Source organism: Equus asinus, chromosome 26 (genome assembly GCF_041296235.1).
Source record: "Equus asinus isolate D_3611 breed Donkey chromosome 26, EquAss-T2T_v2, whole genome shotgun sequence".
NCBI classification, from domain to species: domain Eukaryota; kingdom Metazoa; phylum Chordata; class Mammalia; order Perissodactyla; family Equidae; genus Equus; species Equus asinus.
The window spans coordinates 37,919,602-37,935,788 of NC_091815.1; the positions used below are offsets into that span (position 1 = coordinate 37,919,602).

General features: G+C 42.0%; 1 protein-coding gene across 1 annotated transcript; it reads right to left on the bottom strand.

Annotated features, from left to right (window-relative positions):
• Positions 1–403: 403 nt before the first annotated feature.
• LOC139042199 (killer cell immunoglobulin-like receptor 3DL3) lies at positions 404–14,846 on the bottom strand. The gene is made up of 8 exons (XM_070499281.1): positions 14,696–14,846; positions 14,420–14,455; positions 13,347–13,631; positions 11,753–12,052; positions 10,222–10,262; positions 9,367–9,536; positions 1,278–1,328; positions 404–708 (listed from the first exon to the last, which is right to left on the bottom strand). The coding sequence occupies exons 1-6, from the start codon at positions 14,727–14,729 to the stop codon at positions 9,474–9,476; spliced, it is 759 nt and encodes a 252-aa protein (XP_070355382.1). The 5' UTR covers positions 14,730–14,846; the 3' UTR covers positions 404–708; positions 1,278–1,328; positions 9,367–9,473.
• Positions 14,847–16,187: the final 1,341 nt, after the last annotated feature.

Consider the following 16,187-nt stretch of genomic DNA (forward strand, 5'->3'; position numbering starts at 1 on the left):
GTGATTACATTTCTGGAAAAATGACACAGGTGGCATCTAATGAAGAGAGAAAGGATTGTGAGGTCCAGAGAGGGTGGTAGGTATTATTTTGGATTTATCTTTTCAAGACTAGAATCTGATTTTTGCTAGTTTATTCAGTTATTGAAATAATGTTAAGTCCTGTGAACTGAAGAGATAGAGATGCAACAATGTACATCTGGCCATGTGGTTATTAGAAATAAAGAAAATTATATTACATAAAAGTAGATGATGAGAACATGATGTTTTACATGTGGACCTACACAGGCCACGTGGGATGTACCCTCAAGGCATAAGGGTGAGAAAAAAGGTGGAGCCAGTCAAAGAAAGCCAACAATGATAGGGAGAGAAAAATACACATTTAATGGCTTTAGAGTCCTGTACAGGGAGCACTCTAGACGTTTTCCTGCATCTAAATCAGGTTTAGACCCCTCAACATTCTCAGCAGACAGATCCCCAAACTTATGGTCCAGAGTTTCTTTAAACCTCCTGGGATCATCAGATTTCTTCCAAGGCTCAAGCACTCTGAATGGTGCAGTTATCCTTCTTCTGTTTACCTCCTGTCAGAATCTTGGGCTCTTCTCTGGGTGTGCTGAGCCTGAAATAGCAGAATCCCAAGGACTACCAGGATCAAGCCAGCCATGCCCAACTGGATGAGATTCTCCACTGTGTAATCTTGGTGACGTGAGGCTAGGAATTGTGGACAAAGAATTAAAAGGTCAGGGAAGAACAAAATCACCAAGGATCTCCGGATATCCCCCCAGGGCGCCTGCCTCCCTTTGACAGGACATGACCATCTGAGATCAGCCCCATTATGGGAATTTCTCCTAATCAACACTCTTGGGGTCTGACTTGTTTTGTGATGGGTTGGGGATATCAGTTACTCCTGAGGGGAAAAAAGCACGTGGCTGAGGAATTGGAGAAATCTGAGTCCAGCCTTTCCTCTGCGTTCTGGGTTTTATATCCTCCCATTTCTCATGACATAATTCATACATAGTTTCTTCAATAAACCTTTGTCTACTGTAGCAGAGTTCCCTCTGATCTTCTCAATGGATTTTTTCAGGCTCTTTGTTTTCTTTGAACTCAAAACCTGCTTCTGAGTCACAGTGGAACAGAGTTCAGATGTGCTCCAAGAGCTCAGGATTGGAGAGAAAAATGGTCTCCCAGTACAAAAACAATTGAGCCCTTGTATGTTCCCTGTTTAGTCTGGGACACAAGACCTCATAGGCTTATTCTGTATAGCTGAGAGTTCTACTTACTCAATACCTGAGGTCCCAGGGTCCATGGATGAGGATTGGAGTCAGAAGCTCCTGGATGTCAGGAAAGCAAAGGAGTAAGAATCTGAGGCTGTGTCCCCCTCACTCCACCTCACCCAGGTCCTTACTCTCTGAGATTTGCATTTTAATCATCACTTTGACTTTTTCCTCCATTTATTCTCTCATTAATTCAGTCTTCATACAGATAGGAATACCTACAATGGTAGACAGACAGACCTATACAGGCAAACATGCAAGCGTAGATTTTCTAAAGGTGATGTTTAGTCACCAGATTTCTAAAACACTATTATTCCTTGTTTGGAGTGTGAATCAAAGTGGAAAAATAGATAATAAATGTGTGAAAACACATCCAGTGAAAACTGTGGGCATCCAAATGAACACTTGTAGATACATATGAATATATGGTATATATTCATAGATGTGTGTATAAATATATATAACTGTGTTTATATGTATATAGCAGATGTATGTATGACTACATATATACATTTTATATATATATATAAAGAGAGAGAAAGAGAGACAGAGAAAGATGAAGTCTCAGTCTGCTCTTGAATAAAGTCCTGTCTGCAGGTTGTAGGGAGCGGGCAGAGGAGAAGGAGGAGCTAAGACTTGAGGATTTGGTAAATTGTAGATGGGTCAGGGACCAAAGTGATCTTTGAAGAACTGAATTCCTTCCTTTTTATATATTTATTTATTTTTATTGAGGTGAAATTCACATAACATACAATTAACCATTTTTAAAGTGTTTGATTCAGTGGCATTTAGTATATTTATAATGTTGTGCAACCACCACCTCTATCCAGCTCCATCTTCATCATCCCCAAAGGAGACTACATATGCATCAAGCAGTCACTCCTATTCTACCCTCCTTGCAGCCCTGGGAACCTCTAGTCTGCTATGAAGTTAGCTTGGTGTTTTGTTCCCATGTAATTCTTATCAACATGCACTCCTGCTCTTCATTCTAAAGTGAGGGTGCTGAAGTTTGGAGAAACCGTGTCAATTACACAAGACCACAAATTACAGGGTTGTCAGACTGGTTTGGAAACTATAAATATCTCACTTAGATTCTGTGCTTTCTACTCTGCAGCTGGAGACTACTCTCTGTCCTGAAGAAGTTAGAGAATGCAACGTGAGGGACAACTAACACAAGTGTTGGATAAATATGATGATTAGTTCTATAAGAGAGAGCCAGGAAGCTAAGAGTTGGAAAATAAGAGTTTCTTGGAGACTTGGGTCCTAGCCCCAGGAGTGGGATTTAGGAAAGAAAGGGATTTGAGAAAGTTTTGGGGGTACAAGAAGGTTCTGGTTAGCTTCTTAGCACCAATCCATTCATGTTGAGTGGCTTTGAGCAAGTAATGTTGCGTTTTGAAGACTTCTGCTTTCAGCTTTAACCATGACACAGAAACCAGCAAATGGGAGAGTGGGACATTCAAAACCAGCTGGTTCCATTTGTTAAGGTGTATCATTATTTTCACCTTGATAGTGATGTGCTCAACTGCAGCTCTGTGAAGGGGGATAAGAAGGGAGTTTGCCATCCCCACAAAGATTGTTTTCAAGCAAGACAAACCCTGAAGGACTTCCTTATATTCAGTATCATTCACTCACATCATGCATTTGTTGTTCCAAAACATATGAAATGATGCCTCCACTAACTCAGGCATATTGTTTATCTACTATCAAGACATAAACCAGTGGTTCTCAACAGAGGACAATTTTGCCTCTTAGGGGAAAATTTGGCAATGTCTGGAGACATTTTTGGTTGTCACAACTGGGGTGGGAGGTACTATTTGCATCTAGTGCATAGAGGCCAGGGATGCTGCTAAATATCCTAAAGTACACAGGACCACCCTCTAAACAAAGAATTGTCCCAGATGTCAATAGTGCTGAGATCTAGAAACCCTGAGCTAAAGAGACTTGATTAATACCTTTAAGGGAATGATGGTGTGGGAAATGTCAGATATTAATTTAAAAAGTACACAGTTATATAATTGTAGATCATGATATATGGCCTACAGTATAAAAATAGAGAATTTGGAGATCTTATAACAGACATAAGAATTCAACTGGTATATGAGGATGAGTGGGAATTGCCTAGGCAATGTGAATAGTAAGGTTTGGAGCATTTCAGATAGAAGGGACAATGAGGCAAGACCCTGAGGTAATAAAGTGGAATGGATGAAGGAGAAACTAAATTAAGGTCACTGTGGGTGAAGAGCATGGAGTCAGAGGGAGAATGGAAGATGTGCTGGAGAAGTAGACACAAGGGCTTGGGAGACCTGGGGAAATAGCTAGGTTTATCTGAAGATAGACTACTGGGAGTTTTAAGAGAGAGATAAAGATATTCGTATTTTAAAGACACAGGTTACAGTGTCTAGATGGATAGATATGGGGTTACACCCGTTAGGAGATCAAATAATAGCTGGAGGGACAGAATATATGGCAGTAATTTAGTACTGCTTAATGCTTTGTACTGTAGTTGGTACAGAATACACAGATCCTACAGTAGCATTGGGCTGAGGCAGTGTCCCTTTAACTGAAGCAAAGAGGAGAGACTGGGGAGAGTGAGGTTGTGAAAGCAAGTAGATGCAACACAGGAGAAAGATTTGGACAATCAAAAACGACCCCTGACTTCCTCATCCCCACAGCTGTGAACAGTCAGTAGTGCACACGTCTTTGATGGACAGACAGCCTAACAGAGGCAAAGACTCAATCCAGGTCTGAGCATGATGAATTTGAGGGGTCTGGAGATAGAAAGTGAAATACAAATTCTGCAAGGGGGACATAGCAGAGACGATCAGAATGGGAAATATAATTGGAATTAATCTGGGCTTTAGACTATCCCTTCAGCCCTTCTATCTCAGAGCTGCCATGAGGGTTTAGGGAGGCTGGGAAGACTTAGGGAAACACTTATCTTCTTGTGCCTGAATCTTCTGGCTCAGACCGAGCACTGGAAGAGAGAGAGTCTGGAAAAAGCAATCCTCCAGTTTCCGATCTCTATTATAAATCACTCTACATAATGACATACAGGGTGCCATTTCTTCTTCCACAGTGAACATAGCTCCGAGGCTCATCTTTTAGTTTTGTCTTCTAGATTCCAGTCTCTAAGGCTCTCATCTGTAGGAACTCTGAAAGCATCATGTGTCCCCAGACAGCATGGCATGGGTTGAATGAGCCCCTCAAGGTCAACTTGAAAACCTGATTACTGAGCCCCACAAGATAGCTTGGACTTGGGCAGAGGCAGCTACAGATATCTGGGTAAAGACAATCTCTCCATTAAGGAGATCAGAATCTTGTTGGCAGCCACTAAAATCACCAAGTCCTCATGTTAAGAGGGACCCTGACAACTTTGTGATTCTTCCATATTCCCCTCTTTTCCACTTGCATTTCAGGACTTACTGAGACAGAAGAGAGTGCCATCTCTGGGGTCATGATTCTGATATAGCCTCAGTCCAGTTTGCCTTTTGTTGGTGCATATTAGCAGGATGGAAGATTCTCATAAGACAGTAAGATCTAGAGGAAGTATGAGATCAGAGCCCCTCCTCAGAGAATTTCTACACCTATTTCTTCACAAGAAATGGCTTCATCCAAAGAACGTAGTACTGGGTAGCTCTTGGGTGGGGTCCCAGAGGAGACCAATCTTTCTGTTTATGTTTCATATCAGAAGTGAGCATTTTCCTCAACCAACGTCTAATGGGGCTCAAATCCTTCTTTGGACAAGGTCCCACATCCAAATGGAAGGACTCGGGACAAAATATAAGATGGGTGCCATGCAGACAGAGATTTTTCTTCATTGGACCATCATTAAAAAGCCACATGGCCTTCTCTGTTATAGACCCATGTGTCCTCTCTGGAATTCATGGACTAAGTATATCCTCTTGGACTTGATCAGGCAGGCAGTATACTCTTATGCTGCGGATTATCCCAGTGCCAGCACGTAGAGGAATTTTCTCAGGAGCTATTCATCATTTCTAAAGAAAGAATATCCTATATCTACATCTATCTATATTTATATCAACAAATGAGGGATGGATAGAGAATATAAATTAGATAGATAGATAGACAGACAGATAATTTGGTTATAGACTCCTGGCTATTATGGCTATTACTGCTTCTTCAAGTACGGGAAGTCAAATATTTTGAATCAAACTTTCTATTGACTATCTCACTTTCATTGCAATACATCACTCTTTTTCCCCACCTTTATTGAGATATAATTGACATGGAACATTGTGTAAGTTTAAGGTATACGATGTGTTGATTTGACACATTTATATATTGCAAAATGATTTCCACTGTAGCCTGGTTAACACCTCTGTCACCTCAAACAATTACCATTTCCTTTTTGTAGTGAGAACACGGAAAATCTACTGTCTTAGCAACCTTTAAGTATAGAATACAGTACTGTTAATTATACTTACAATATTGTAAATTAGATCCCAAGAACTTATTCATAACTGAAAGTTTGTGCCCTTTGATCAACATCTCCCAATTTCCCCCACTCCCTAGCCCCCAGTAAGCTTGCCTTCCAACACTCCAACTATTTTGAAGTCCTGAGCCTCTCCCATCTTTTGGAAGGCAAATCAGTTCCCGCATTAACTATTTCATTTTGTGAAAATTTCAGTTGTATCTCTTTTCATCCATTTCCATATATACACTTTCAGTCACCTGTGAATTCAGTGATATAGATTGCATAAAATTTCCCACAACCCAATTTTCTTTCTTGTGGTTTATGGCTTCTTTCCTTCTTTGCTCTCATTTGAATGGGATTGGGTGGAGGAAAAATAATGTTTGTGCTCTCAGTTGGGTATTTAAAATGAATAGAGGAGTAATGGGAAAATACACGGGTTATAGAGGCAGAATGACCTGATTAAAAATACTATTGTTATTGCTTGAAAACGAAGTGGCTTTCTAGGGGGAAGGGAATATTAATTGGTTGACTTCCAGAAACTGGCCTGAGCCACATCTATTAATGAGCAGGGACACATTGTGTTAACTCACCACAACCTTTGGTGGGGGCCGGGGGGTTCTTCCGTAATTTCCTCTTGTGGAAGAAGAATTTTAAAGTGTTCTAGAATCTTTCCCACAGCTTCTTTGCTCTTTCTTTCAAAACTATTTTGGCCCATTAATTTCAATTTCATTAGATTCTCTTCTCTCCTGAGTCCAGATGAATAAAGGTGGGGCCCTAAGTGTAGGCCCAGACTTCAGGATGGATTCGAGACTCAACCCCAAGCTATGTACCAAGAGTTAGGAAATTTTTTTTTTGTAAAGGGTCAGAAAATAAATATCATAGGCTTTGCACACCATACAATCTCTGTCACAACTAATCAATTGTGACGTTGCAGCATGGAAGTTATCAATTGATAACCACATGATACCTACATGATACCTAACCATTGATAACTACATGAATGAGCACGACCATATTCCAGTAAAACTTCTTTTTCAAAAATACGTAGGGGTTCATATTTGGCCTGTACATTGTAGATCGCTGGCTCCATTCTCCAAAGCCCATCTTATTGGACTTATTTGCAATAGGCGGTTAGTGGCTCTGTTGTTTTCTGCTGTGGTGTTTGAATGAACACTGGTCCCTCCACAGCCTCATGGAAAGAAGTGACTGCAGTCTTGGTAAGGATCAGGTGCACATGTGGATTGGCTTTTAGGGCCATATTTATACCATCAGAGACATTTTGATCAGCTCTGACATTTCTCAGTATGATAAATGGGGAAAAAAATGACTAGTGGTCTTGGGCAGGTGGCTCTCTCTTGAAATTTCCTTACATATGGACTGTATTATTTTGAAAAGTTTTCCTAAGTGTTTTCCTTTTTCAAAACAAATTATACACCTCTTAGAGTGTTTTCTTAGGCCAACAAGTGAAAGAATACACGGTTAATTACGGTTATTACCACTGCCAGTATATGAAACAGTATTTCCTCACATACGTTTTACTGACATTGTTTCCATACTAGTCTGCATCTCTTACTGTTGATGCTATTTTACCTTTTTTCCTTAATGTTGATGATTTTTTTCTTCTGTAAGGATACATATAGGAAGAATTATTTTTTATTTAAATTGAGATACCTTGATTCTTATTGTCTGTCTCTAAATGGGTTCTTGGACCACTTAGACAGAGACTTCTGAGAAATGACTGGATTTGTACTTGGATGACTTTATATTATCCTCATGCCTCCAGCGAAGATCAGTTACTTATTCATTAAACCCTTCTTTCACTTACTAGGGGTCGTATGGGACCCTAGGATGTCTGCGTGTTGGGAGGAAGGCAGACCGAGGAAAGATATTCTAGGAGTGGGAAGGAGAAGGGTTATGAAGTCTACTATTTCATTAGCAGCAAATAAGTGCCAGGCTTTGTTCCTGAGGCCTTTTAACTTTTATGATCCCGTTAGATTCTGATAAAGCCCCCTGTGAGGGAGATGGTAATGGCACCAAATTAAGGAGGATGCAACTGGGACTTCTCAAGATATCATGCCTTAAAAGGAGGCAGGAACTGTGACTCCAATGACTTTGATCTTCTTTTGTACCACTCTGCCTCCTAGCAGAGGAAGAACCCAAATTTAGCACCAAGATCACCGTCCACACTCCTACTTGGTGTGGTTCTCTCCTCTGCTGGCATCAGTCACAGCCTGATTTCAAAAATAAGGAAAATGAGTCTTTAAGAAAAATGGCTTTGCCAAAGGTCCTGCAGCTAAGAAGGAACAAAACAAAATCAATTGCTAAACATCTGAAAAATGTCCATCTTCAGAGCATGTCTTAGATCCTCCAGGGAAGATGCTAGGGTTGCTGTATCCTGGCACCAGATGAGCATGACAAACATGCTTCTGGGTTACATTCCAGTGGAATATCTTCTCCTTGGGCTGCAATATTGCACGCCTGGGTGGAGGATAAGAGTTTTGTGTTCAATCCTGGGAAAGAGAAGCCCATGTAGTAACGGTGTCACTCATTCTTCATATTGTCCTTTGGTATCTGAACAGAGATCCTAGTCCCCACTTTCTGTGTTTTTTGCATATTTTTTGTTTATTACTGTCTTTTTTTCTCTGCTTTATTCTCTCTGCATATGTCTTCCTTTATCTTCCTCTGAGCATCATGTTATCTCTTACTGTTTCTCTACCTGATTTTGAATTTTTGTCTCTGCTTGTAATATGCTTCTGTGATGGTTATCTGTATGTGTCAACTTGACTGGGGCATGGGGTGTCCAGATATTTGGTTAAACATAGTCCTGAGTGTGTCTGTGAAGGTTTTATGGGTGAGATTACCATTTGAATCAGTAGACTGAGTAAAGCAGTCTAAAATCAGTAGACTGAGTAAAGCACCCAATGTGGGTGAGCCTCATCTAATCTATTTAGCATGAATAGAATGAAAAGACTGACCCTCCCATGAGGAAGAGGGAACTCCTTCTGCCTGACTGCTTTGAGCTAGGCCATCAGTCTTTTCTCGTCCTCAGCCTCAAACTGAAACATCAGCTCTCCTTGGGTCTTGACCCTGCTGGTTTTCAAACTGGTACTTATACCATAGACTCTCCTGGTTCTCAGGTCTTTGGACTCAGACTGGAGCTACACATCAGTGGTCTTGGGTCTCCAGCTTGCTGACTGCAGATCTTGGGGCTTCTCAGGTACTATAATCACATGAGCCAATTCCTTATAATCTCTCTCTCTCCATTTATACATCTATATATACGTCTATATGCATCCTATTGGTTCTGTTTCTCTGGAAAACCCTGACTGAGATAGCCCTCATATTCCCACCTCTACTGCTCAGGAATCCCCATAGGACAGGGCTTATAATAGCCATTCTATGACCTAAGGAGTTTGAAGCCATTGAGCTCCAGGAATCACAGGGATCCAAGTATCTGTGTAGAGACAGATGATAAGAATCAAGGTATCTATTGGTTTCTGCGTATTCTGGAGTCTCAGAGCTAATGGAAAATTTGCCTTGAAGCTACCTAACTGGTTATTAAGGTAATTAGTAGGTTTTATTCTCTTTGTATGGTGTAACCATGTTGAACCCAAGTGGTGAGTGATGATGGAGATCTACAGCCCTCATTGGGGTACTCACCAGTGTTGAAAACAGGACAGGAGAGAGATGAGGAAATGAAGCTGCCCATCCTCTACCCCACTGCAGATCCTTTGTCTTCTAACGCTGAGCTCCTGGGAGTCCTGGGATCACCTTCCCATGTCCCTGGGGACTTGACTCCCTCCCTTAAAGTTGCAGAGAGGGAGCAGAAGCTGATGATGAAAGATGCCTGTACTCAAAAGGAGGTCTCTTACCTTGCGTTAAAGGCATCTGCACCACATAGAAATCACTCTGTGGGTGAGAGGCCAGGAGGGGCTTCTGGGAGATGGATAATAGGAAGAGGCTGATGCAAGCTCTGATCTCCCCAAACTGGGCCTCGTTGCTCCTCTTCCTAACTCTGCCCTGACCCCTTTCTCCATCTGCCTGGATACACAGACCCTCCCAATGTGGGCATTCATGCAAGATATGAAGGAGGATCTTGGAGGTGCATTCTCAGTCTCTTTTTTCCTTCCACTTTATCTATGCTTCTTTCTCTCCAGAATTCCCAAGCATCCCCTCATTATCAGAAGGATACTTCTCAGATATAGTTTTAAAATTTAGTCTGAGTCGCAAGACATGGGGCAAGTTTAGAGCTTCCTCACCTGTGACAGAAAGGTAAAGTAGGTCACTTGGGTCTGACCACACACCTGGAGAGTCATTGAAAGAGCCATAGCATCTATAGGTCCCATTGTGGGCTGGGGTCGCAGGGCCCAGAAGGAAGATGGCCTGGAATGCACCATTATGGCTCTGCCCTCCAGCAAACCAATGTTCATGGGCCTCCCCATCCCTGGATAAATGGTACACATCAAATGAGCTCTCGGAGCTGCAGAACAAGGTCACATTCTCTCCTAACTTCACCACTGGGCTCAACTGGGTTAAGAGAGGTTTTTTGTATAGACCTGGGAGAAAAAGAGACAGTTTAATTAGAGAGGCTCTTCCTTACGCACCGTATCCTTAACACCTGAAGGACCTGAACTGAGAATTCATTCTCCCTGTTCTCATGACTTCTCTTTGTCTTTCTCTCTCCCTCTCGCTCTCATGTCTATCTCTATCCTTCTACTTTCTCTGTCTCTTGCTCTCTCTCTCTATGTCTCTGACCTTGCCTCCCTCCTATTTGTTTTCTTTTTTGTGTTTTTTTACTCTTTCTGCCTCTCCTTGGATTGGTTGGTTTGATCTGTATCTTTTTCTTTCATTCTGAGTCTCTGTTTATGTCTTGACCCTATCTTTTTGCATCTATCTGGGTATCTAGATCTATCTATCCGTCTGTCTATCTGTCTATGTATATATGTATGTATGTATCTATTCATCCTTCCTTTCATCCAACCATCCATCCATTATCTCTCTATCTACCTGCCTACCTGTCTCCATCTCCATGACATTCTCTGCTTCTCTGTCTCTCTAGTTCTCTTTTGGAATCTATCATCCACCCCCCATCACCATTTTTCTCTATCTTTGTGTCCCCCACTCAGGTCTCTGCTTTTTAGGGTTTTTATCTTCTTCCTCCCATCTTTCTCTCTACTTGTCTATCCCTTTTTGTTTTTCTCCATCTCTTTTTTTCTTTTTATGTATCTCTGACCTAGTGTTTGTCTCTCTCTTCCATCCTTCTGGCCCATTCTGTGTGTGTGTGTGTGCGCATGCGTGCGCACATGTACACGTGTGTTTCTATGTCTCTGATTTTCATTGACTCTTCTTTCTCTCTGACTACTTCTCTCTGTGGGCTTTTGACATCAATAATCCTGCAACATCGAGGTGACCTCAGAACATGTGCCTGAGAAACAACTTTGGGAACCCATAAAACATACAACATATAGGGGGTTGGTGTTTGGCTCCTTCACCCAGGACCATGGTATCCTGGGACACATATGGCTCAACCACATGGAATGAAGTCATGTCAGAGTAAACACAGCATCTTTGGGTGCCACATGGGAAGAGGACACAGGACTCATGGAGAATCAGCCTGAGACACGTCAGCCTGGCCCTGAAATGTGAGTCAGGTACGTGGTGTGCCTTTGAGTTCTTCTGATAGGGAAGAGAATACGGATTTAAAATGGAAACCAAACTTCTAAACTGTCCCAGGTGTCTGAACAAATGCAGAGAGGAAGGGCACCCTCCCTTTGATATAAGCATATCTGTCTGTATATCTCCCTTCACTCTTTATGTCCATTTCTGACTCCCCCGTCTCTGCCCCTATATCTTTCCTTTATATCGTAACAAATGCTCTATATTGTTTCTCTTCTTTCACTGTCTCTCTTGGTGTAGTTGTCACCAAGTCTGTCTCTCTTCATAAGAAACCAATGTATATCTCCTTCATCACCACCTGGAGCTTCCAAGTCCTGGAACATCCCATCTGCATCCCAAAGAGGACAGGGGCAGGTCTGGAAACTCTCACCTGTGATCGTGATGTTCAGTGGGTCACTGGGGGTCGACCACTCATAGGAGGAGTAATTGGTAGAACCAAAGCATCTGTAGGTCCCCGCATGGGCTGTCGTCACAGGACCCATGAGGAAGGTGGCTTGGGAGCCCCCATCATGGAGCTGCCCAACAAGGTGTAAGGGGCTCTCCATTACCCCCTCTCTGTGCAGAATGAAGCTGTCAAACACGATCTCTGAGCAACACTGCAGGGTCACATTTTGTCCTGATTGCACCAGGGGACTCGGCTGGGCCAAGAAGGAAGGTTTTCTGTAGACTCCTAAGAACGTAGATGTTGTGAGTTTAGAAGGAGCCATCCTTCCTCACCCCATTCCATGGGACTTGGAATGATCGAGAATTTCTCCTCATGTTTGTCTTTCTCCTTGCTCTCTGTGCCCTTTCTATGTGAATGCCCCCTTCTTTCTCTCTCTTTCCTTTTCTCTGTTTCTCTGTCTCTAGCAGCACCAGACTCCATTCCCACTGCACTGTCTTTGGCACTTTTGCTGTTGTATCTGTTTTCCACAGAGCCCTTTCCTGCCGTCATGATGGTGGCAGGAGTGTGACCACTGCAGTTTGCATTTCCAGGCTCTCTTATCATCCTGGTCATACATTTTTTTGATGAATTGAGTTTCCTGGTAGAAGGTAAAAGTTAAGCAGTAAGGCAGGTACCACTGTACCTCCCAATGTCCACCCAATCTGTGCCTCGGGGAGAGGGGCACATCTCTTGTCATGTCTGTGCCTTCCCCATGGTCCAAGCTTCATAGGGTGGCCCCTGGGGCTGGTTCCATGAGCACTGACACCTCCCTGTGTCACTGTAATCTAGTGGTGGCATCAGCATTCTGTCCTTCCCTATTGCTGAGTAGCCTCACTTCCCCTGTTGGGCTTCCTAATTTATGCTTCACCTGGGTATCTGTATTGGTTACTTATTGATACTGTAACAAATTGCCACAAACATTGTGGCTGAAAAGGACATAAATGTATTATCATATAGTTCTGGATGACAGAAACCCAACACGGGTCTCACTGGGCTAAAATAAAGATGTCAAATTTTATTTGGATTATGATCCTTATGGAAGATCAAGGGGTGAATTAGTTTCTGTGCCTTTTCTGGTTTATAGAGGTAACCTGAATGCCTTATAACCTCGTTCCATCCTCAAAGCCAGCAATGGCTGGTGAAGTCTTTATCATGCTGCATGACTTGATACTCTCCTGCTTTCTTCATTCTCTTATATGGACACTTGTGATGACCTTGAGCCCACCCAGATAATCCAGGATCATCTCCGTATCTCAAGGTCTCTTTATTAGCAACCTTAATTCCATCTTAAGTGTGAATTGGCCTTGGATTGCAACATAACATATTGGTATATTTGGAGTCTTAAGATGTAGTCATCATCAAGGGGTCATTATTCTGCCCACCACAGTACCCTCTTCCTTGTATTAAATCTTGTTTTCCCTAAAATACTTTGAGGGGTTCCTGTACTTCTGACTGGATCTGTCTGACACTCCCATGAGAAAATTCTGGGATTAGGCAGATTGGGACAGTGAATAGCCACTCTGGGTAAGAGCTCTCTGACCTGTGACCACAATCACCAGGGGGTCACTGGGTGCTGACCACACAGAGGGGGAGTGCCTGTAAGAACCATGACATCTGTAGATTCCTGCATATTCTGGCGTCACAGGGCCCATGAGGAAGGTGTTCTGGAATATTATGCCCTGGAGCTCAGGGATGTGGGCTCCGTCATCCTTGTCCAGTCTGAATGTGTCAAACCCGAGATGAGAGTGACACCAAAGATTCACATGCTGTCCTTGAGGAACCACAGGACTTGGCCAAGCAGATAGGGAGGGCTTGTCCTGACCACCTAGGGGAGAGAGAGGCACAGCCTTAGAGGAGAAAATGGGGATGTTCCTCCTCTTTCCCATAGTTCTAAGGCTCCTTTCCAAACCTGGGGGTACTCAGAGCTACATGAAGACTCCCCAGCACCACATAGACATGGCAGCTTCCTACAACATGTATTGACTGAGAATTTTGACTGAATAAAAGACTCTTACTAGGTGTTGATGATGAAAAAACGTAAATGTAAAAGAAGACAAAATAGACACTGAACAGAACAATAATAAACTATGTAAATGAAGTCACATCAGCTAACACATGAAGCACATTAAACCATTGATCCTGCAACAGAACATTCTGGAATTTCAGGGGGTCATGGCATACAGTTCTTCCACCTCTTCTGATAGAAGGATGGCAGCACCACTCTGCAGCCCTGCATTTCCCTCATGGAAATGCTGGAGAACTTGAGTTATCATCTTGTCCTCAGAGGGTCTGTCATTCCTGGCACTGCTTCCTTCCCTTACTCTACAGATGACACCATTTCATCTCCAGACACACCAGCCCTGAGCACCACAGTCTCCTCCACGTGCCCATAGAGCCTGGCTCAACTAAGAGGAAGAGTCTGGGGAGGGTCTCTAGACAAGAATTGGGGGTAGATTTCCCAGGGACCCTATTTTATGATTTACAAGAGATTCACCCACAAGGCTTACAGAAGTCAACCCATCACCCAATGTCCTGTGCCTCCTACCCTTCTGTTACAGGAAAATCTTCATATTTGGGATGGATGGTAACCCAAGATTTGGAGAGAGGACTCACCCACTTGTGCCCAGATCCTCTGAACCAAGAAGAACTCTGGAAAGAAAGACTCATAATGGATGATCCATCTCCACACAAGACCTTGCCTCCTACTCCTGCCCTTGCCTGGCCTAGGAGCCCCACCAGTGAGGCCCGTGCTCGGCAGAAGATAAACTCAGTCATAAAGGCCCACCTCTCCCCACATGCACAGGGTGCTCTACTGTGGGGAGACCCAGACCTCCAGGCCAATATTTCCATCATAGTGTTCAAGACCCTTCGTTTCCTTCCAGGACTCACCAAGATACACCAGGCTGATGATCATGGGCGACATGGCGCAGCTTCTGCTGAACAGAAAGCAGCGACCCAGCAAAGCTGATGAGTACACAGGATCTTGCAAGAAGAGCCCAGCTCATGTAGCTTATAAGTTGACCACAGTGTGGAAGGATGATGCACACAGGCTCTTCTGACCCTACATATGGCAGGGGTGGGGGCCAGGTTGAGGGCGTAATCGAGCTTCCTGGAAAATGTTCAGGCTAGAGCCATCACTTCAGAGAAATTACTAGGGTCAGACTTGAAATAAAATCTTGGATCCAGTCCCTCCTAGGCTGAATGATCAAATACTGTACTTACATTAAAGGCCTTTGATGTATTTTTGTCATTTGTATGTGAGCTTCAAACTCTTCGTGTGTGTTAGATAGCTAAAATATCTAATAGGTATTCTTAATATTATACCAATTGTAACATACAAATCAAAATTTATTTCCACACTGATATTTCTAGTATTGAAGCAGCACTAGTTAAAAATAATTGAATTTCTCAGGAGAAGGTTTATGCATTTATTTGGAATCACAGAGTTCCATTTTTTTTGCAATAAACAAAACATGTAAATTCTGGATATTGTAGTTTTATCTGGAATTCATCTTATTACCCAAGTATCCAAACTTGTTCTCTCTCTAGCTCTCTCTTTTTCTCTAACTTTAAATTATATATGAATATATAAATATCCATTAACACAATACTATAGAAAATCAACTTTACAAAAGCCAATTACGAATGCTATAAAAAAAACTGCATAACATTTCTAGAAAAAAACCTGATAATATATACCTACTTGAAAACCATTGCAATAACCAAACAATCAAATCTGTTTATGTGTTTTTGCCTTCATTCTGTCCTTTGTTGGACCCTTACAGCTTCTGAAATTTGGATAAAATTTTCCCTTATATGTTCTAAATAGAGTTATATAACATTCATATCTATTTGTAAAACTTTTAATTTTTATAAATTGTATGTGTGTGTTTATACACACACCTACGTACCCACATTCATAGTTGTTAGAAATTAAAAAAATATATAAACTTCGAATCTTCCTGTTTTGTTCTCACATTTATATTGCCGACACATATACTGATTTTTATAGCTCCATTTCATTCTTTTGGATTTCTGTATACTATTCTTTGCATGATTATATCAATATAGACTTATAATGGGCAATTTTGTTGTTTCTAGGTTTTCCCTGTTATGACCCACATCTTTCTGATGATTTTTGCACTTAATCCCTTGTACCTATATACAGGATTAACTGGCATACATAGCTAGAAGTGAAACTATTGGGTTTTGAACAAGTTGATGTTCAGCTTTAATAAATAGTGCAAAATACTTCCAATATGAGCAAAAGTCATCAGAGGAGCAATGTTTATCAATTTTATTGCTTTTTGCAAGGAACAGTCTTTTGGTTTCATGTTATTTTTCTCCGTCATGTATGTATGCATGTGTGCAGGTGTATATG